Consider the following 23,134-nt stretch of genomic DNA (forward strand, 5'->3'; position numbering starts at 1 on the left):
TCAGTCCATCCCCTCTGTCCAATAGGATGACCCCCAGGTGGACAGGAGCTCTCCAGTCAATGGTGGATCCCTAGCTTTCTTCTCCTGCTCTATCCTCCAAACAAGCTCTGAAGACCTGATACATGTAGATTCTCAGTGAATATCAGTTAAATGTTTGAATGAAGCCATGAGCAGCACCATGGTTTTCTTAAGCTGCATTCTGTTTTCTCAATCTTACCTTCCAGAGAATCCTGATATCTCTGAATTTCCAACATCTAACCACAGGCCAGCACTTACTGGACATCAAATAAATGTGTAATAAATAAGCAAATGAATAAGCTAATGTGTGTGCATTTCAGTGTTTCTTTAAAAGTACATGCACTCAGTTTAATTTTTCATCCTAACACCTGGTGTTTTTACCAACCTGTTAGAAATTGATTTTTCACTCGGAAATGGGATCTTGACAAACTGGTGATGAATGAATTTTTTTTTTAAATCTTATCTGTAACCAGTGTGATATTTAAAAAAAAAAATTCTGGCTCCTTTAGGAATTGAACTTTTGGGTGGCTTTGATCTTTACCATAGCTAATATAATTTAGTGGGTAAAAACCATGGTCTATCTCTGCTTATAAGTATAAATGCACAATAAATGTGGTTTTGAAGCAGGGCACTCCTCCTAAGCATTTGGACAGAGCTAAGTGCAAGTACTTGGTCCTCCTCCAAGTCCACAGTGAGCACTCAGTGAATTCTTTGTTCATAACTTGCTCATTCCCTTCTGGATGTAAATTTGAAATGTTAGAGGATGTTATCCTTACCTTAGCCACTATTTGATTATAACCTGGCTGCCAGGAACTACGGTCAGGCATAAGCCAGCAGAAAGCAACTTTAGATGATTTTGGCTTTACCAAACCTTAGAACAGTGATCTTCCTTTTTTTAAAAAATAATTTTCAGTAAAAAAGTTTGTGACCAAACATCCCCAATATCCACATATGTATTTATTTATAAATTTTGTACACCCAAGACTATATGTAAATAAATGAATGAGCAGGTTAAGTAATGTGTGCGCATTTCAGTGTTTCTTTCAAGGTACATGCACTCACTTTAATTTTTCACCCTGCCATCTGCTGTGTTTACCAACCCGTTAGAAATTGGTTTTTCACTTTGAAATGGAATCTTGACAAATTGGTGATGAATGAAGTTTTTTTAAAGCCTTATCTGTTATCAGTTCTATTTTTTAATGTATCTGTACTTCTATAAAACTCACCCAAATGGGCATCTAAAGACAATGTGCAAATGAATAGAAATAGAAGTTATGTTTTCTTCCTTCACCCCAGTGGACTGTCTCATGAGTAGCCCACTGTCTGAGGGGCTCACAGCTTGCTCTGCAAGGCTTGGTTAGAATAAGATTCTCCAGTATTAGGCCATTGACTACATGGGAAGCCACCTCACCCACTGGCTCACTCCCTTCCGTTAATCCTATCAAAAGTAACTGGCTTGAAACTTTTCAGAAAAAATTAGAATTCAGTGATAGAGTGATGATTTAAAAGACTTTATTTCCAGTGGAACCAGCTTTTTATGGTCATGCTAAATGCCATATTTCATTCCAAATGAAAAGATCAAGACTGCTGATTATATTGTAGGATAAGGAGAAAAGCAATAAAGCTGCAGTATATTCTCAAAGCAGGTTAAAAATGGTATGGCAAGGAAAAGGAGGGTTTTATCTCACAAAGCCATAGACACTGGACAAATTAATTTTCCTTTTGAGCAAATCAGCCATCATCAACAAAGCTCACTGCAAAATATTTAAGATTTGTGATAATAACAAGTACTGCAGTGGCACTCGGTGTGGTTCTCCACTCTGACATTTCCCATCACTGTGGCCTAAACGGAAGGGAAAAAAAGATAGATGATAGGTAGATGCAGATGGATACATAGGTAGGCTAGCAAAATTGAAAACTGTTCAGTAAAATACTCTCTAGCCAGCTGAACTGAATAAATGCTTGCTATATGGGACTTCTGTGCTGGTCCAGTGGCTAGGTCTCTAGCTCTCAGTGCAGGGGACCCAGGTTCCATCCCTGGTCAGAGAACTAGATCCCGCCTGCCACAACTAAAGATCCCACATACTGAGTGCTACAACTAAGACCCTGTGCAGCCAAACAAATAAATAAGCACTTTAAAAAACAGATGCTTGTTATATTTGCATAGTCTCCTTTTCAGCTGATATTTTCATTCCAAAAGCTTAGATTTGCACTGTAGAAGTATTTTATGTTTTCTCCCAACCTGCCCCTTATCACCTCTGTTCACTGTCTTCATTCTGGATAGATCCAGCCTCTGCCCACAAGGTTGCTGACTGTCTTGGTTAAAGCAGACAAGTTCAGCCCTTCGCTTTACAAATGTCCATTGAAGGACTGGTCACTAGCTACCTCTGGCATGAAGCCCATGGATGTGCTGTGAGGACATTTCTCTGGTTGAACTGTTAGAAAGTTTCTGGGGCCCTTTAGGTCCTCACCTTGGTAAATGCTTTGGCCACACAGCATGTGGCTTCCGAGGTGATGTTCTTGGGGACCAACATTGTCTTCTTAGACCTCGCTGGAGTGGGGTATGCCCTGGAGAAGCAGCATCCCATGCACTGATAGATTGGAGCATCTGGCTTGGAGAAGTATTTGTTTTCTTTTAGCTTGCATTCAGGACAGCCTATCACCAAAAAAACAAATTTAAAAAGAGAGAGAGAGAAAGAAAAAAAAAAGACAGAAAAAGGCAAAGAGTAAAATAATCCAAAAAGAATTTTTTTAAAAAAACTGTGAATGATTCCTTATTATTGGACAACAAATATTCTTTTTTTCTATTGGAAGTTAAAATAAATAAATACTTTTTGGTTGTATGTTCATCTTCATACACAATATCTGTTTGTCCTGACTACAGTTATTTTCATTGGAAAATAATTTTTGCAGCTAGGAAGTATGGGACAGCTCAGTAGTAGAAGATTCTTTAAGAATGACTTCTCACTTCCAGTGCTGGTAGTATGTCTATAGGTAGTGCAAGGCTTGACAGATGAAAACACCATGCTCACCCAAAAGAAGAATTTTGCCCAGAGGCAAAATATTTTGCACTTTAGAATCTACTATTTCTTTCCCCCATAGAAACTCCAAATACTGACAGAAGAAAACTTGTCAGAATTAAGAAAGCTTGGTGAGTAGGACAGCCTGCTACTAGATCTGGCATCTGCACTTGGGAACAGAGGTTAAAATATTACCACTTGTCTAGAGAAAAACCATCACCAATAGTAGCTCACAGTTTCATAGCAGATGGGGTGGTATCAGCTACTATATGAGATTTTTCAGAAAATAGAGCAAAAAAATTTACTGCATAAAGTGGTTTTGTTTTCTAACTTGTTAACTGATACGAAAATTCATCTACAAAGGCAATGTTAAAATAATTCAAAATCTTCTGGGAGAAATGTAAAAAAAAAAAAAAAAAAAAAAAAAAAACAACAACCCAACAAGCTAAACTGCATAAGGAGCATTTTTTGCTTGTAAAACTCAGATAAAGAGTAATCAGGAATCTATTTCAGATGGAAATGTACAAGCTGCTATTTAAATGGACATGTAAGATATCATTTTCACTGTACATTTTTTGGAACCTAATTTAATTTTATGTTCACAATCCAGAAGTGTCTCGATATATACCCAATGGCAAAGATTTATCACATTTGAAAAGGAGGTAGAAATGTAATTAATGGAGTTATTGATGTACATTTAGAAATGTGTGCTTTCTTGTTACTGCAAACCCAAGTTTGGTCACATACCCTGCATTGTAAACTCTCCATCAGGAAAGGAATGGAGAATTTGCAGAAAAAGAGACAAAATGGCCAGAATGACAGCTGCATATTTTCTGTAGTAATCCATGGCTCTTCTGCAAAACAGACATAGGAAAAAAAAGTTACTATAAAATTGGCTTAACAGGCATAACAACAACCAGTAGTTTTAACATTGCTGCAACTAAGTCATCAATGTCTTGACCCCTTGGCCTCCAGCTCCCAATACACTTTAAAGCCATGTATAAAAAAGCAATTTCTCTTTAGGAAAGAAGTAGAGAATTGACTCTTCTCATTTCTTATATCAACCAGTATAACCAGGCCTAATGATAACAATAAGAAATTCTGTTTCCAAAATCTTAACATCCTGTTAAGAATCTTTAATTACCTTATTTATAAAATATGAAACTTCAATAGATAATATCTAAGGATATCTATATGATGGATGGATGGATGGATAAATAGACAAGCTTAAATATGATTTATAAAATAAACAGTACTTGAGCCCATCCTTCCCAGTTCCATGTGGGAGAACAGAAGGAAATGACAATGCCTCTCTTGTTTTTTATTCACTGGGAGTAGCTGAGTTGTAAGGCTAGTTATGAATTGCAAAGTAAATGCTAATCTAACAATGTGGCAAGAATAGACAGCAGGTAGTATTAATCAAAGTTTTCCTAAATGCACTTCCTGACTTATTTATACCTGTAGTACAGCTTTACCTAAGCATTCTGAATGCATGAGATCATGTTAAGTAAGGTCAGCTGAATGATTGATCATATCCAGATATTGACTGCATTTAAAAATTGGGTTTTATCTCTACATGTTTCATAAAAATCTCATGTAAGATAAAAGGGGCAGATGTTTATCCCTGTTTATTTAAAGAGCTTATGTTCAAACCATGAAAGATAAGAGACAGAGAATCAATTACCTATGAAAAGACAATTCAGAACACTTAAAGAATTAACACCAATTTAACAGAATCACTTTTATAAAATGGAAGAGGGAACAGTTCCCAACTCAATTTATGAGTCCAGGATTACCCTGACACAAAAGCCAGATATACAGAACAAAGAAAGAAAACAAGAGATTGGTACATCTTATGAAATTTTTTTTTTAATATTTTTTATTTTATTTTATTTTTAAACCTGAAACACTGTATTAGTTTTGCCAAACATCAAAACGAATCCGCCACAGGTATACATGTGCTCCCCATCCTGAACCCTCCTCCCTCCTCCCTCCCCATTCCATCCCTCTGGGTCATCCCAGTGCACCAGCCCCAAGTATCCAGTATCGTGCATTGAACCTGGACTGGCAACTCGTTTCATGCATGATATTACACATGTTTCAATGCCATTCTCCCAAATCTTCCCACCCTCTCCCTCTCCCACAGAGTCCATAAGACTGTTCTATACATCAGTGTCTCTTTTGCTGTCTCATACACAGGGTTATTGTTACCATCTTTCTAAATTCCATATATATGCGTTAGTATACTGTATTGGTGTTTTTCTTTCTGGCTTACTTCACTCTGTATAATAGGCTCCAGTTTCATCCACCTCATTAGAACTGATTCAAATGTATTCTTTTTAATGGCTGAGTAGTACTCCATTGTGTATATGTACCACTGCTTTCTTATCCATTCATCTGCTGATGGACATCTAGGTTGCTTCCATGTCCTGGCTATTATAAACAGTGCTGCGATGAACATTGGGGTACACGTGTCTCTTTCCCTTCTGGTTTCCTCAGTGTGTATGCCCAGCAGTGGGATTGCTGGATCATAAGGCAGGTCTATTTTCAGTTTTTTAAGGAATCTCCACACTGTTCTCCATAGTGGCTGTACTAGTTTGCATTCCCACCAACAGTGTAAGAGGGTTCCGTTTTCTCCACACCCTCTCCAGCATTTATTGCTTGTAGACTTTTGGATTGCAGCCATTCTGACTGGTGTGAAATGGTACCTCATAGTGGTTTTGATTTGCATTTCTCTGATAATGAGTGATGTGGAGCATCTTTTCATGTGTTTGTTAGCCATCTGGATGTCTTCTTTGGAGAAATGTCTATTTAGTTCTTTGGCCCATTTTTTGATTGGGTCATTTATTTTTCTGGAGTTGAGCTGTAGGAGTCGCTTGTATATTCTCGAGATTAGTTGTTTGTCAGTTGCTTCATTTGCTATTATCTTCTCCCATTCTGAAGGCTGTCTTTTCACCTTGCTAATAGTTTCCTTTGATGTGCAGAAGCTTTTAAGGTTAATTAGGTCCCATTTGTTTATTTTTGCTTTTATTTCCAATATTCTGGGAGGTGGGTCATAGAGGATCCGGCTGTGATGTATGTCAGAGAGTGTTTTGCCTATGTTCTCCTCTAGGAGTTTTATAGTTTCTGGTCTTACATTGAGATCTTTAATCCATTTTGAGTTTATTTTTGTGTATGGTGTTAGAAAGTGTTCTAGTTTCATTCTTTTACAAGTGGTTGACCAGATTTCCCAGCACCACTTGTTAAAGAGATTGTCTTTAATCCATTGTATATTCTTGCCTCCTTTGTCAAAGATAAGGTGTCCATATATGCGTGGATTTATCTCTGGGCTTTCTATTTTGTTCCATTGATCTATATTTCTGTCTTTGTGCCCGTACCATACTGTCTTGATAACTGTGGCTTTGTAGTAGAGCCTGAAGTCAGGTAGGTTGATTCCTCCAGTTCCATTCTTCTTTCTCAAGATCGCTTTGGCTATTCGAGGTTTTTTGTATTTCCATACAAATTGTGAAATTATTTGTTCTAGCTCTGTGAAGAATACTGTTGGTAGCTTGATAGGGATTGCATTGAATCTATAAATTGCTTTGGGTAGTATACTCATTTTCACTATATTGATTCTTCCAATCCATGAACATGGTATATTTCTCCAACTATTAGTGTCCTCTTTGATTTCTTTCACCAGTGTTTTATAGTTTTCTATATATAGGTCTTTAGTTTCTTTAGGTAGATATATTCCTAAGTATTTAATTCTTTCCGTTGCAATGGTGAATGGAATTGTTTCCTTAATTTCTCTTTCTGTTTTCTCATTATTAGTGTATAGGAATGCAAGGGATTTCTGTGTGTTGATTTTATATCCTGCGACTTTACTATAGTCATTGATTAGTTCTAGTAATTTTCTGGTGGAGTCTTTAGGGTTTTCTATGTAGAGGATCATGTCATCTGCAAATAGTGAGAGTTTTACTTCTTCGTTTCCAATTTGGATTCCTTTTATTTCTTTTTCTGCTCTGATTGCTGTGGCCAAAACTTCCAAAACTATGTTGAATAGTAATGGTGAAAGTGGGCACCCTTGTCTTGTTCCTGACTTTAGAGGAAATGCTTTCAATTTTTCACCATTGAGGATAATGTTTGCTGTGGGTTTGTCATATATAGCTTTTATTATGTTGAGGTATGTTCCTTCTATTCCTGCTTTCTGGAGAGTTTTGATCATAAATGGATGTTGAATTTTGTGAAAGGCTTTCTCTGCATCTATTGTTGTTTTCTTTTTTTTTTCAATATAAAAAATAAAAGCAGGACTGGGCAATCATACCCTCATACTCCTTGTACAAGATACTCCCATTTGCCTCAATCAGAAGGATGCTAATGGGAACATACTTATAAGGGACACAGGAAGGCTGAGGGACACTCTGATCCACCAGCTCATTGACAAGGTTCTGGATGATGGCATGATTGGGAGAATTGAGACCATAGTGTAGTACCCGAGGACATACTCCCTTACAGTAGTTTGGGGTATAGAGATGGGGAGCGATGATCCAGTGATCCCAGCCCAGCTGCTGGAAGCTGACTTGAAAAGGGTGGAGGGAACACTGGTTACTTTCAGGCCCGTCATGCTCCCTGGAGGGGCCAGGAACTTCAGATGCAATACTGCCTGCTTGACGAGCCCTCCTCAAGAGAAGAGAAGGGTCTTTTTCTGTAAACTCTTTCAGGCCTTTAGGGAGAGGTTTGGTCTTCTGAACACTCTGAGTGTCATTGAAATACAGTAACAAGAAGACAGTGTCCAATGATGAAGTGCCATGCCACCAGAACTCACGAACCTCACTACCTCTTGGCTGCTGACACACGAAGCGGAGTCGTAGAACCCTGTGCCCCTTGTGATTCCAGAGCTTTTGCCCAACATGTTCCATGATATCCATCTCTGTCCAAGCTTTGGGCAACAGGGAAGGCTTTGTGGAGCCTCTTTCTGAAGAAGGAAAGTGATTGGTTGGGTTTTTCTGGACCCAGGGCTCCACAAAAAAAAAAGATATTTTTTTTATCTCATGATATTTAGATGGGAAAATCCTAAGAAAAATAATAGCAAACTGAATACAGTAATGTATAAGAAAAATTATTCAACACAACCAACTGGAAATAATTTGCAATAGTGAAGACCAGTTCAATATTTGAAAATCACTTAATTGTAATCCACCATATCAAAAGAATAAAGAAAAGAACCATATGATTATACCAATTGACACAGGAAAGCATTTGACAAAATCCAGTACTCTTTCACAACAAACACTCTCAGAAAACAAGAACCAAAACAGTTTTCTCAACTTGATAAAGACTTGATAAAGAGCATTTATAAAAACCTACAGGTAACCTACAGATAATATCATACTTAATGTGAAAAACCTAATGCTTTCCTCTTAAGCTCAGAAGCATGATGAGGATGTCCATTCTCGTTACTCTTATTCAATATAGTACTAGACATTCTAGCCAGCGCATAAACACAAATTTAAAAGGAAGAAGTAAAACTGTCCCTATTTATAGATGATATGATCATCTACATTTAAAAAAACAAAACAAGGAACCTACAAAAAAGGTCCTGGAATTAATTAGTGAGTTCAGCAACAAGATTGAATGACAAGAACAACATACAAAAATTAACTACATGTCTATATACCAAAAACAATAATGAGGAAACAAATTAAAACACAATACTATTTATACTCACTCCAAAGAAAATAAAATACTTAAGTATAAATCTAATGAAATATGAACAAGACTTGTATGCTGAAAATTACAAAGTATCGATGAAGTAAATCAAAGAAGACCTAAATAAATGGAAAGACAAATCATGTTCATGGATTGGAAGACTCAACATAGTAAAGATGTCAGTTCTCTTCAAACTGATCTCTATGTTTAATGAAATGTCTATCAAAATCCTGGCACAGCTTTTGTAGACACAGAGAAGTTTATGATTACTGAATGGCGAAGGATCTAGAATAGCTAAAACAATTTTAGAAACAAAGTGGGAGGAACCAGACTCCCTGGTTAAGTGTTAAGTCTTACTATATTATAATATAAATATAGTAATCAAAATAGCATGATATTAGCAGAAGGATAGATACTAGACCAATGGAACACAATAGAGAACCAAAATATAGACTCTACACAAATATGTCCAGTTGGCTTTTGACAAAGATGTCAGAGCAATTTGACTGATGGGTTCAACTTTTCCAATAATGGCTGCTATAACAATTGGACATCCACAGGCAAAACAAACACAAAAACAGAACATATAAACATATAAAACAAACACCTCAGTGTAAATCTCACATCTTATATGAAAATTAATTCCCTGGAGTAGGGGGAGGAAGGCTCAAGAGGGAAGGAATATATGTATACTTGTAGCTGATTCATGTTCTTGGACAGCAGAAACCAACACAAAATTGTAAAGCAATTATCCTCCAATTAAAAATATTTTTTTTCAAAAAGTTAAAAAAGGAAAGAGAAAACTAATTCAAAATGAGCCATCCATTTAACTGTAAAATGTGATATTATAAAATTATTAAGAAAAAATTGATGGGGGCAGGGTCTAGGTGAAGAGTTTTTATAGTCAAAAAAAATTAATAAAAAGAAAATTGATATATTGGACCTCATCTAAATTATGAGTTAATTCTTAAAGAGGATGAAACTACAAGATACAGACTTGGAGAAAACATTTGCAAGCTGCATATCTAACAAAGGACTAGCATTTGGAATATATAAAGAACTCTCAAAAGTCAGTAGAAAAAAAAATCCAATTGGAAAATGGGCATTGCCCTGGAAAAGATATATAGAACCCAGGGATTGAACCCAGGTCTCCCACATTGCTGGCAGATTCTTTACCAGCTGAGCCACCAGGGAAGCCCAAGAATACTGGAGTGGGTAGCCTATCCCTTCTCCAGTGGATCTTCCCAACTCAGGAATCGAACCAGAGTCTCCTGCATTGCAGGTGGATTCTTTACCAGCTGAGCTACTAGAGAAGCCCATATAGAAGGCAAATAAACACATTTAAAATATTCTACATCAACCACTAGGGACATGTGAATTAAAACCACCATGAGATATTACATACCTAACAGATAAAATTAAAATAACACCAAATGGATGCAGAGAAACAGGATAATTCAAACTTTGCTGGTGGAAATATAAAATGGTACAAGCTCTGAGGAAAATAGTTTGGAAGTTTCTTATAAAACCGAACATGTACTTACCATACCGTGTAGCCCAACAGTTACACTTGGGCATTTGTCTCAGAGAAATGAAAACTATGTTCAAGTAAAATTTGTACACAGAAGTTCAGAGCAGCTTTACTTATAAAAGCCCCAAACTGGAAATGATCCAGATGCCCTCCGGTGGATGGAGATGAATAGTTGGTTGTGCAAACAATGGTACCTCCATACCAGAGAACGTGGTGTAGCAGCAAAAAGGAACACATTATTGATAGACATACAACTTGGATGAATCTCAAGGGTATCATGCTGAGTGAAGGCTGCATACTGTATGATTCCATTTATATAACACTTATGAAATAATAAAATTATAGAGATGGAGAATAGATTAGCAGTTTTGAGAAGTTAGTATTGGAGAGGGAGTTGATGGGAGTAAATAAGTGTGGCAATCCACTCCAGTACTATTACCTGGAAAATCCCATGGACAGAGGAGCATGGTAGGCTACAGTCCATGGGGTCACAGAGTCGGACATGACTGAGCAACTGCACTTTCACTTTCATACACAGATAGCATCAGGGAGCCTGTGGCGATGGAAGAGTTCTCTATCTTGATTGTGATATGGATACACTAAAATATACTCATGGTGAAACTGAAGAGAAATACACACAATACTAATGAAATCCAGATAAACTCTGTGTGTTGTACCAATGTCAATTTCCTGGTTTTCCCTTTGTACTATAGTTATGGAGGGTATTATCACTGGGTTTGTTGTGTGTGTGTTCAGTGCTCAATTGTGTCTGACGCTTTGAGACCCCATGGACCTGCCAGGCTCCTCTGTCAGTGGGATTTGTCAGGCAAGTACACTGGAGTGGGTTGCCATTTCCTCCTCCAGAAGATCTCCCCAACCCAGGGATAAAACCTTCTCTCCTGTGTCTCCTGCATTGAAAGGCAGATTCTTTACCCACTGAGCCACCTGGGAAGTGCTCCTGGGGGAATTAGCTAAAGAGTACTCAGGACTTCCCCAAGTATTTTTTTGCAACTTCCTCTAAATCTATAATTTATCAAAACCAAAAGTTTCTTAAAAAAAAAAAAAAAGAAAAAAGACTTTTCAGAATGAGTTAAAATTTCATGTGATTCAAAACCTGTGGTTATTTTTCATGTGGACTGCCATAATAAGACCATGTTTTTGCCAGATGTTTATATAAACCCATACCTTTTATAAGAATAATTTGTCAGACAGCAGAACTAACAGTTTATAAAACAGAAAGCAGACTATGTACATATTGGTAAGGCTAAAACATATGTATGTCATTATTTCTACCTGATCTATATACTTATGCCTAGTATTTAGGGGTTTTATTTATCTTCATCCATGATTAACACTGAATAAATATTGTCCTAAGTCAGTGGCTCTCAACAAGTGATCTGAGAATCCTTAAGAGTTTTAGTGGGTCTGGGAGGTCAAAATTATTTTCACAATACCAAGATGTTGTTTGGGTTTTTCACACTTACTCCCTCACGAGTGTTCAGGGAAATATTCTAGAGGCTATATAATATACGGTATTGTAACAGACTGAATAAAGAAGCACGTGAGAATGTAACTGTATTCTATTAGCTCAGTGCTGTTTAAATGTTTGCTTAAAGGTAAAACAATTTCATTCTTCCCACTGGCTTTTTTGTTTTGGAAACTGTCATTTTTTAATAAATATATTTTATCTATGTTGACATGTTTTTTAAGTTGTTTTAAAATGAACAAATATTTTAAAACTCATAACATAATTTCTAAATCAAAGGCTATTAATAAATATAATTTCATTAAAAAATTATTTGAGCTCTTCAATAATTTTTAAGATCATAAACTGTTTCTAAGATTCAAAAGTTTGAGAACAACTTCTTAAGTGATATACAAAGTCACAGGGAAAATATCAGAATTGCAATGGGTTTCCTTTTTAAACTAGTATCATTTTCATGCTTTGATATTGCAGCTCATATATTATGAAAATTCAGCATTATGCAGTGAACAATTATATCAGAATTAATTCAGAGAGAAGCATTTATAACAAGATGGCAGAAAGTGAGAGCACAAAGCTGCTGCACATTTTAGGATTTGCTTTATGCTGAGGGGAAGATTTAAAAAGCAGAACCAAGTCACCATAGCTTTAGCTTTTAATAACAGAAATGGCTTTGTCTTTATTTTAAAAAGAGATGAGACTAACCAAGCAAAAAGGGATTAACTCTCAAATTCTAGGTGTTTCTGAAAACATTTTAACAAACATTTTCATCAGTCTAATCACCCTTAGGTCTTTCTGTTTGGGAAGAAAAACATTAAGATCCAGGACAGGAACAATAATTATGTTAAGCTGAGATTTATGCGATTTTGCAAAAAATGCTTGATCTAAATCAGATATACTAATCTCAGCCTCTCCGTATTCTGAGTGAGGACACTGCAGGCATCACAGACTTTAGACATCCAACACCGCAGTCCATCTCAACATCCACTCAACAGGCCCTCCCCTCCTGCCACCTGCCCCATCAAAGTAACATGAGGCCAAGGAAATGTGTGTTCAACTTGACCTGTAAGGCCTTTCTCCCGTTTCTCAGCCCACCCACCTCAGACTTAGTTTAAGGAGCTGCCAGCCACCAGCGTGACTACCTCAAAGGCAGAATAAATAACTCTCCACTGCGTTTACCTATAACTTTGCTTATAATTTTTAGCTAAAGTTCCACAATCTGTCCTGAATACTAGCCAGTTATGTACGTTTGTCTTTCCATCCATGTAAAGCTTCTTAAGGGTAAAAATGGTGACCCCTAACCCACCCCTTCCTAGCACGAGGCCTAGAGCAGATGCAGTTTGTGCGCATGCATGCTAAGTCGCTTCAGTCCTGTTCAATTTTTTTGTGAACCCATGGACTGTAGCCTGCCAGGCTCCTCTGTCCATGGGATTCTCCAGGCAAGAATACTGGAATGGGTTGCCATGCCTTCCTCCAGAGGATCTTCCCAACCCAGGGATCAAACTCGCATCTCTTATGTCTCCTACACTGGCAGGCAGGTTCTTTACCACTCACGCCAACTGGGAAGCCCCACTGGGACTTTAGGTCAGTAATAATATCAATCAAAACTTGCTTGTGGAGAGCTGTCATTCATACTGAGGAACAAGATAACTCTTGAATGACAACTTAAAATAAATGTTTAATTCAATAAAATATTTTCAGATAATAAATTCATTAGAAACAATGTATTCTCATTTGGCTATAAAATTTGTAGCTGGCTAATATATGAATGTGTAAGTGTTAAATATGCTGCAGGTAGGAGTCACTTTATGCAATGATATATTAAAAAACATTAAGATCCAGGGCAGGAACAATAATTAGGTTCAGCTGGGATTTATGCAATTTTGCAAAACATGCTTGATCTAAATTAAATATACTAATCTCTGAAGTGACTTACACGCCTGCATGCATTTTGGGGGCTATTTTTGAAAAGTTAACCTGCCATAGCTGTGAAAACTTAGGGACAATGAACAGAAAGGCTTCTCCTTGCAGCTCCTCCACTCTATTTTTATCAGAAAAAAAAGTGTCTATGAAGTAAGGTGCCAAGATTGAGAAATCTATCATCCTAGTCTATCTATCCTATTATTAAAAGGCTTCAAGGCAAATTAAATGTACATAGATACATACATATTACATATGTATATTTATATATGTATATTTATATATGTATATGCCTGTATGTGTATATTTATATATGTATATTTACATATGTAATATGTATGTGGATGTGTGTGGATATGTTTGTACATGCATGTATGTACATGAACACATATATATGTACATTACATATAGAAAAGATTGTTTCAAGATGACAAGTCTTTGGTTCAATGTGACATCCTGCCCTTTGTTTATCTGCGAAGATGGTGTCATTTCTCCCCCCACAGCCAGAGAGTGAGGTTTTCAATTTTTCTAAAGGTGGTAATAGATGGGGTGACTCATCCATACTCTTCATACCAGGAGGCGCAACTGATTCATAGCACACTTTTGAGATGACTGGTTAGGTGTAGAGGCATAATTCTTTGTTAACAAAACAGACTAAATCTAACTGATTTCTAGAGGGTTAACCTAAGGTTTCACCTCATTAGCCCCATCTAGCCCAGCTAACAACCAAGAAGAAGAAAAGTAGGCTGCCTTCAGTGAAGGATCACTAATGAAAGGGACCCTTGAAAGAAAAGCCTTTAATCCCCAGCACACTGCCTGGCATGTGATAGGTATTCAAGACATGTTTGTTAAACTGAAGAGAGGTCTGTAAGTTTCAACATCTTGCCTGGCAAGTGCATGCACGTGTAGTCATTTCAGTTGTGTCTGACCCTTTGTGACTCTATGGCTATAGCTCCTCTGTCTATGGGATTCTCCAGGCAAGAATATTGGAGTGGGTTGCCATGCCCTCCTCCAGGGGAATCTTCCTGATGCAAGGATCAAACCCGCTTCTTTTATGTCTCCTGCATTGACAGGTGGGTTCTTTAACACTAGCACCACCTGTGTCTGGAACAGCGAATAACAATAGTTCAGCCTTGATGAAAGATCTGAAGGTGGACAGTCGGAGGGGTAAGTGTTCAGCATCCTTCATCCTTTATCCCACCAACTTCCAGGGAGTGGATCCCTGAATATTCTCACCTCTACCTCTTATCAATTGACCACCACTGTCTCTTGCTGGATGGCTTGGTCAGTGCTCAGGAAACTCAGCTGGAGTAGCCTTGACTACTCATTTTCTTTCTTCATGTGCTCTAGTTTCAGTAAGTGGTTTTTCACCCTGTTCTTGTAACATATTTTGAATCCCAGGTCCAGCAGTGTGTGTATTCTACGATCCCACGCTCCAGCCCCAAATCCTCCAAGTAGACATTGAAATTGCTCCTAGGCCCCAAAGTGACCTTGAGACCCAGCAGTGCATTCACTGATGGTCAAAGGATGGCTGAGAGGTTGGGGGGATGGAATGAGGAGAAACTGGTTAATACTCCTCAGATCTGTCTCAAATCCCCTCAACCATTCTTTGATATAGATAATTAATATTTTCTCTAATATATGAAAATCTGAGTTTTGGATGATTTGACAGTTCAACATTGTGAAACACAAGATTTAAGGTCCAAGTTGAACCTTTGAAAGATTTAAAGACTGAGTAAGTACCTGCTATACACCAGGCACTGGGCCAAGTATGAGTGACACAAATATGAGTAAGTTCCCTGCTCTCTGACCCAGATACAAAGGTGAATAACTATGAATTAGAGTGGTGAATGCTGCAGTAAAAGCATTTGTAGATGTTGAAACATTTGATAGGCTGGGGGCAGGAAAACGGAGAGGTGAAAAGCTAATGAGAATAAAGAACACATGCTTCATGGGGACAAAAGCCATGAAAGTAGTAAATAGATATTTTACCATTTTGACATTTGTTCTGGAGCTTCATGTATTCAGCAGTCCTCATAATTTCCCCAGTCTAATTACAGAGGTTGCAAATACCGTGGTCACAAATTGCTCCAGCATCCAGAGGAAAGTCAGTGAAGTCATAGAGTTCTGCGACCGTATCTGGGATGGGATTTCTGTTGATCAATTACTTAACAGTGCTTTGTGACTTTGCAAAATTCTAAAAGGGACTCAACTTATTTTCCACATGAAATGAAGAGAAAGAGCGAAAAAAAAGGGGAGGTCTCAGAGACAAGAGACATATAAAGTACAACTTGTACGACTATATTTTGCAAACAAAATCAAACCAAAGCAAACAAAAAAAAACAGGGGTTTCCATAAAAACAAGGAGAACAAAAGATGGCCTTTAAATATTTTTTTAAAAAAGGAAAAGAACATGCAGTATTTAGAAGGGAATTGAAATGCTCATAGAATTATAAAAATTTCAATTCCTTTATGATCATTCTTGTAACAGTCATATTTTGAGAAGCTTCTTTTCTTTATTTTTTGTATTATACTCTCCTTATCTTTTATCCCCTCAGTCCTGAAGCCCCCTCCCATCTGCCACCTCATCCCACCCCTCTAGGTGGTCACAGAGCACTGAGTTGAGCTGTGTCACACAGTAAATTCCCACTTGCCATCTATGCTACATACAGTAATGTGTATACATATGGCCATTCTGACCGGTGTGAGGTGATACTTCATTGTAGATCTGATTTGCATTTCTCTAATAACGAGCAATGTTGAGCATCTTTTCATGTGTTTGTTGGCCATCTGTATGTGAGAAGCTTCTTTTCTTAACTGACTAAATTTAAGGGGCCTAAAATAAGATGTACACGTTCTACTTTAATTGTTATATTAAGGCACTTTAGACTGTTGTCATAATTATGTAATTAAAATCTTAGCTCTACCATTACCCTTCTGGCTTTTCTAGCACATAAGCATTTTTTAACTTTTCTACAAACTAAATCGCAAGAAACTTAGATAGGACAAATTCTATGCATCATAAAAATACTGTTTTAAATGAGAAATTCAAATATTTGTTGTTTAAAAATACTCATTTTTTTTTTCATTTTTTTTTTAAAAATTCAACATTATTGCAGTTAAAAATGCTATCAGGAACAAAATATTGAATAGTGTCAACTTATCACACAGAAAAGTAAAACATCCAGAAGCCAGAACAGTTTTACACCGAGCACTATTGTAGCAATATAAGAATCTTCCTTGTAACTTTTAAAATTTGTGAAAACATTTTTAATGTTTATTTGAGCTATTTTCATGCATTTGGCATACCAACTATGATTTCCATTTAAAAGCACTAAGTTATACAAACATTGCCCTAAAGTCTCTCAACTGTGATATGGACCTGAGATTGTAGATTTCAGCACCTTACTTTATAAGCATTATTTTTCTATGATAAAAACAGAACAGAACTGCAAAAAGCAGTTCCCTTATCATTTATTGCCCCTAAGTTTCCTCTGCTATGGCAAGTGTACTTCCCAAGATATGGACACAAAAATATTTCTCGGTCTACATTCACTCTGCAGTATGACCTTGCTACTTCCACATCAAAAAGTGGTGTGTCTGTCTTTGTATCCCACTGCTCTAGGTGGGCTCTGTGACTACTGACACCGAGAGAATCAGGCAGCTGTGAGAGAGCCCCTTACACCAGTACAACACTGGGCCAGCCCTGGGAGTAGCCCTGCACTGACCTGGCAGTTCCTGCTTCCTGGGTCTTAGAAGCCAGCTGCCGTGTAAGAAGTGCTACTGCTCTGAGACCACCACACTGTGAGAAGGCTATGAGCCACGTGGACCAGCCCTGGAGAATGAGATGCCACATGGAGAGAAAGAAAGAGGCCAAAAAATGATGAGTAAAGAAGCCTTCTGGATGACCAGCCCAGTCAACCCTTTAGATGACTCCAGCCCCAGTCACTGTCAGATCACAAATGCATGAGAAACGAAAGTTAAGAACTGCCCAAGGACTTCCCTGATGGTCTGGTGGTTAAGACTTCACCTTCCAGTTCAGGGGCTGCAGGGTGGATCCCTGGTCGGGGAGCTAAGATCCTAACTGCCTCGCAGCCAAAAAACCAAAACATAAAACAGAAACGATATTGTAACAAATTCAACAGACACTTAAATAAAAACTGCCCAACTGAGCCCAATCCTGCAGAACCCTGAGAGATAATAATAACTTTCTGTTTTACCCACTAAGTTTTTAAGTACTGTGATGCACAGTAATACATAACCAGAACAACTGCTCTCTCTTATAACAAAAACCTCTCCTCCAAGGTCTGAGATATGGGACCCCAGTCTTGTCTCTCCTTTTTCTTCTGGTACTTTTCCTCTGTGAGGTGTAATTTATACAACACACATTCAGTTAATCTATTAGGGAGAAAAGTGTGAAAAACTTGGATTTAGAATTGTACACAATATCTGTCATACTGAATTCAGTAATAACTTCCACTTTACAAAGAAAGCCTACCATCAATTGAGTATTTGTGTGTGCTAGGTATTCTTTTGAGCACCTTGAACACACAAATATATTTAATACTCATGGTGACACTGTGAGGTATTCCTCTCATTTTGGCAGATAAAGAAATTCCATAAGTGAAGTAACCCAGGCAAGTTTATAAAATTCATCACTCACAGAGCTAAGATTTTAGAAGGTCTCTTTACAACTCTTTACAAGCTCTGAATCCCATATTCCTAAACTGCCTTCAAATCTTTATATTTCACAATGAACTTCTTAAATGGTTTTCTCAGGTGATATGCTACAATTGTTAAGTTGCTTCATTCGTGTCCAACTTTTGGCAACCCTACAGACTGTAGCCCGCCAGGCCCTTCTATCCATGGGGATTCTCCAGGCAGCAATACTGGAGTGGGTTGCCATTTCCTCCTCCAGGGGATCTTCCCTATCCAGGGATCGAACCCGTGTCTCTTATGTCTCCTGCATAGGCATGCGGATTATTTAGCACTAGCACAACCATACACATAAATAAAATACTGACGTCTTTTCATTGAGAGCAACATTATGTTGTGCCAGCTTAAAGATCATTTGCTTGTGTAGTTTTTTATTTTGCGTATGTTTCTGACTTCACCTTCTTCAGAACAACCTTAAGAAAGGGATTTCATTCAGATAAAGAGATAATTTATATCTGATCAAGTTATGAGGACTAGTGTCTGATTAATGAGAGTGGGAAAAGTGGACAATCATTAGCTTTAAAAAAAAATTTTTTTTGATGTAGATCATTTTTAAAATCTTTGTTGAACTCGTTACAATAGTGCTCCTGTTTTATGTTTTTTGGTTTTTTGGCCTCGAGGCGTGTGGGATCTTAGCTTCCCGACCAGGGACCAAACTCACCCCCTGCATCGGAAGGTCAAGTCTTAATCACTGGATCACCAGGGAAGTCCCAAGCACGAGGTTTTATATCCATTCTCTCTACAGTTCTATAGGGAAAGCATTATGGCACCTATTTCAGAAAAGTAAAAGGATTTGCCAAAATCATCTGGAAAGTGAACTGATCCTAAGATAGTGCCCTTCATCTGCCTAGAAGCACACAGTTAATCCAAACTCTTTAGAGCATTGATTTGAGCATGGATCATGCTGTTGTCTTTTCAAATTCAATTCATAACACTGCCCTTGATTCAGCTCCCACTCTAGCCTCAGTGCACTCTCAATCACTCTCCCTCTCTCTTTCTCAGACCCCAGTGAACAAAGAATGCTAGAGCATTTTTATAATGTTATCTCTGAGTCTGATGAATCAAGAAATTACTGGATTCTTTTCTACAACATTACAATGAGTATAGTCAACGCTATGGTCTTTCTGGTAGTCACATACAGATGAGAGAGCTGGACCATATAGAACGTGAATGCCAAAGAATTGATGCTTTCAAACTGCGGTGCTGGAGAAGACTCTTGAGGGTACCCTGGACAGCAAGGAGATCAAACCAGTCAGTCCTAAAGGAAATCAACCCTGAATATTCATTGGAAAGACTGATGCTGAAGCTGAAGTTCCAATACTTTGGCCACCTGATGCAAAGAGCTGACTCATCAGAAAAGGACCCTGATGCTAAGAAAGACTGAGGGCAAGAGGAGAATGGGGCAACAGAGAATGAGATGGTTTGATGGTACCACTGCCTCAGTGAACATGAGTTTGAGCCTACTTCAGGAGATCGTGAAGGACAGGGAAGCCTGTTGTGCTGCAGTCCATGAGGTTGCCAAGAGTCAGACACAATTTATCAACTGAGCAACCACAACAATGGGTAATGCTAAAATGTTACATACCAAAACCAGAATTTGCAAGGATCATAAGTTGATAGTAAGCTACTCTGGGATTCACAATCTATAAAAATGGAAGTTTGGTGCTATAGGTCATGCTGTTCTCAATGGAAATATGAATTGATTCCTGTACATTTTCTCTTTGTAAAAGCAGAATATCTTGCTCTATTTTTTAACAAAATGCACATTACCTTCTAATTTTACTATTTTGTCTCCTGGCTCTTACTTTGAGTTTTAATGTAAATTTGAGAAATATACAATAAAACTGAGAATTTGTTCTGGAACATAATAAATTGCTTTTCTAACACTGTTCACATGCTACTATTTTCAGCAAGAAATGGTGAGAAATATGACTCAAAATTTCAACAACTCTATTACTGCAGAAAAAGAAAGAAAAGGGGAAAAAGAAACTTAAACCAAAGTCAAAGTTAAAATGAAGACACATAAACTTTTCATAAATGGTGATTGCTCTTATCACTTAAAAATAACTCAAGACTATAGCTAAGTATTAGAATCAAAATATTGGACAACCAAAATTTTGAGTAATTGAATTGGTGTTAAGTCAAGTAATTATTTAAAAGACATTTTCAGAAACTTAAAAATATTCCTCCATTCTAATATAAAATATCTTCTTTTTGGATGGAGAGAGGGTAGTAGAACTTAGGAAAAGAAAGTTCCCATGAAAGTGACACGGAGCTTCTGTATTCCTGAGAGACCCATGTAGTGTCAGCTCATAATTCTTCCATTTGCCCAAATCCTGTTTCTCAAAAAAAATAAGTGTAGGGGGGAGCACTTTTATTTTCTAGTCTTAATTTCCTAGCCAGCTGCCATTCTAAGTAGCACTGATGCAAATATAACTTTTAGCAAACATTTCTGGAAACTCTCAGCAGAACAAACAAATTCAAATTAGCCAAGTGATGTTGAATTGCAAGGTCCATCAGTAACAGTGGGAAATACTACTGCACTTATTTTCCTGGCATTCTATGAAAGAAGAAAAAGGAAACAATGTTGTTCAAGAGATTTCAGTGTTACAATTCAAGTCTACCCAAGAACATCTATTTGAAAAGATACGCAAAGCCATGGTCATTCAGCTGAACAGGTGAGCTGCTTTACCACTGACCAGCTTGAATATAGTTATGTGTCATTTAAAAACTGACGACGAAACAGTATCAACAACTTACATAAGGTCTACTCTCCCTCTACCTGACCCCTGGAAGCCACTGAAACAGATGCCTTTCAAATGACATCCAATATTTCTTGAGAAAAATTTTTAGTTACTGACAGGCACTCAGACATCACAGCAGGAGACAGTTGGTTTCTGGCTTCAGTTAGATAACATCTTAGCCTGTGATCACAGACCACAATTTTGCAGACTTCCTCCCAATTCAATCATGAGTGCTGAAAGGAGAATGCATAAATGCCTGTCTCTCTTCTTACTAGGGTTTATGCACAACCAGCTCCCTTGTATCCTCAAATATTTTACCCCTCAATTAAAATCCCCCAAATTATTTCATTCATATTACCGTCCTCTGGATTTTTGCAGAATGTAGTCAGGGCAGTTGACTGTGGATCTGAAGAAGAATTTTAGCTTTGTCTTGTGATTTCTCAGCAACTGCTTTTAATAAAGTCCTCACCTGTCTTATATACCAGCAGAGTCATAAAAGCTGCATGTTCCCACCTACATCTAAGTCCAGGGATCAACAGTAAATTCCACCCAATGATTGAATGGTACTTCACATAATTACCATGACATCAATTTTATCTTATCTTGTTTCAGCCCTTAGATTATTTTTTGTTTTGAGCCATTTTCAGATGGTGTTGACTGCAAGGTCAGCCTATGAAACAAGAGTACTCTGTTATTTTCTATGTAATTTTTTCAAGACTTATACACAACATCCTGAAAGTTGACACTTTCCTATAAACAAGATCTTTACAAGTATTACATTTAATTAGCTAAGTACCTGATGTTTACTTAAAAGAGCAGAGCTGTAAAATTCAGATTCTAGATACAGAGCATTTCTAGCCTTACAACATTATCCCAGTAGAAAACAGAAAAAGAAAACATACACTTATTTAGACTCTTCTAAAATTAAATGTGCATCAGGTTTTAATAAGGATGCATGGAGAAGGTATAAGGTAATGCTGAGAAGGACTGATTGGTTCTCAATATTTGTGCCTTTTCCCCCTTACTTTACTTTTGAAAAGCTCAGTTTCTTCCAAACAGAAAAATACTTACATTTCACAGCTTGCCAACTGTGGAACATTTTGCTCCAAGATTCCCAGTACATTGTATTCCCAAAATTCACCAAGAGCCTCAGGCTCCTTTTAGGGCTGCTTCTATCCTGCCTTTAGGGTTGTGATCCTAAAAAACCTTCCTGCCTCCGTCTACTCTGCTTAGTGCCACTTCTGTAAGAACTTAGACACAAACTACCAAATACTTCCCCAGGGGGAAGATCCCTGTAAACACAAAAAGCAATTCTCATTTAACATGAAGAAATGGACCAAAGAAAACAAAGTTGTTCTGTGACTTATTATCTCCAATAAGTTGATTTGTTTGTTGTAGCCATGCATTCCGGGAAACAAACTCACTCAGAAGGACGATGCAGATAGTAGAGTGAAGTTTATTACTCCTGTGGGCCCAAGGCAGAGTCTCCTCTAAGCCAAGGACCCCGACCAGTTTCTGTGAAAACCTTATATACCCTAAATGTACGTGCCCAAACCCACCTCCCCAAATTCCCTGAAACTAGTCTGAACAATGGAAAAGAAAGATACAAAGTTAACCCGTGATTCATATGCCTTAAGCCTAGGTAGTTAACAGTGGACAATTATCAGTAGGCCTGTGGTCATACCCCAATAAGCATAATAGAATTTATGATTCTATTCAGTTACACAGATAATTAGGGTATTCTTTTAGGCGATGGAGAGTCTAGGTACAAGCGTGGGGCTCTTCCATGCATCTGGTTTTCCAGTTGGTTTGTCTTTTCCATAGATACTGGGCATGTAGCTCAAAGTTCACAGTCCCGCCCAAGATGGAGTTCTGCTTTCAAGATGGAGCCTGTTCTGCCTGTTTCCTCCTTCACTTTCAGTTCTTCCACCTTTTTCAGATTTCCATATTCTCCTTCCATAGTTTCTTCCAGTATCTACTGTATCCATTCACCTTTAAAAGATATATATTTTTT

The 23,134-nt window shown here is 37.7% G+C and overlaps 2 protein-coding genes across 3 annotated transcripts; both read right to left on the bottom strand.

Moving 5' to 3' along the window:
- Positions 1-1,513: 1,513 nt before the first annotated feature.
- Positions 1,514-21,614, bottom strand: CGA (glycoprotein hormones, alpha polypeptide). 2 transcript variants are annotated; one of them, XM_045161950.1, is made up of 5 exons: positions 21,479-21,560; positions 17,389-17,495; positions 3,786-3,892; positions 2,490-2,674; positions 1,514-1,861 (listed from the first exon to the last, which is right to left on the bottom strand). In XM_045161950.1, the coding sequence occupies exons 3-5, from the start codon at positions 3,883-3,885 to the stop codon at positions 1,784-1,786; spliced, it is 363 nt and encodes a 120-aa protein (XP_045017885.1). In that variant the 5' UTR covers positions 3,886-3,892; positions 17,389-17,495; positions 21,479-21,560; the 3' UTR covers positions 1,514-1,783. The 2 variants fall into 2 exon arrangements, with proteins under 2 accessions (XP_045017885.1, XP_045017884.1); XM_045161949.1 differs by lacking the exon at positions 17,389-17,495 and having other exon boundaries at positions 21,479-21,614.
- Positions 7,274-8,140, bottom strand: LOC123464638 (bone morphogenetic protein 15-like; the record flags this gene model as incomplete). Its single annotated transcript, XM_045161987.1, has 1 exon — positions 7,274-8,140. A coding segment is annotated over one exon (837 nt), but the record flags the coding sequence as incomplete, so codon positions are not given.
- Positions 21,615-23,134: the final 1,520 nt, after the last annotated feature.

This window comes from Bubalus bubalis, chromosome 10, assembly GCF_019923935.1.
Source record: "Bubalus bubalis isolate 160015118507 breed Murrah chromosome 10, NDDB_SH_1, whole genome shotgun sequence".
Classification (NCBI taxonomy): Eukaryota; Metazoa; Chordata; class Mammalia; order Artiodactyla; family Bovidae; genus Bubalus; species Bubalus bubalis.

Bases quoted from the DNA above. Each gene is read 5' to 3' on its own strand.
- CGA (XM_045161949.1), bottom strand. From the start codon at position 3,885: ATGGATTACTACAGAAAATATGCAGCTGTCATTCTGGCCATTTTGTCT. The intron at 2,675-3,785 runs GTATGTGACCAA...TTTTGGTGATAG, and splicing joins TGGAGAGTTTACAATGCAGG to GCTGTCCTGAATGCAAGCTA. The intron at 1,862-2,489 runs GTGAGGACCTAA...CCTTCCGTTTAG, and splicing joins TGGCCAAAGCATTTACCAAG to GCCACAGTGATGGGAAATGT.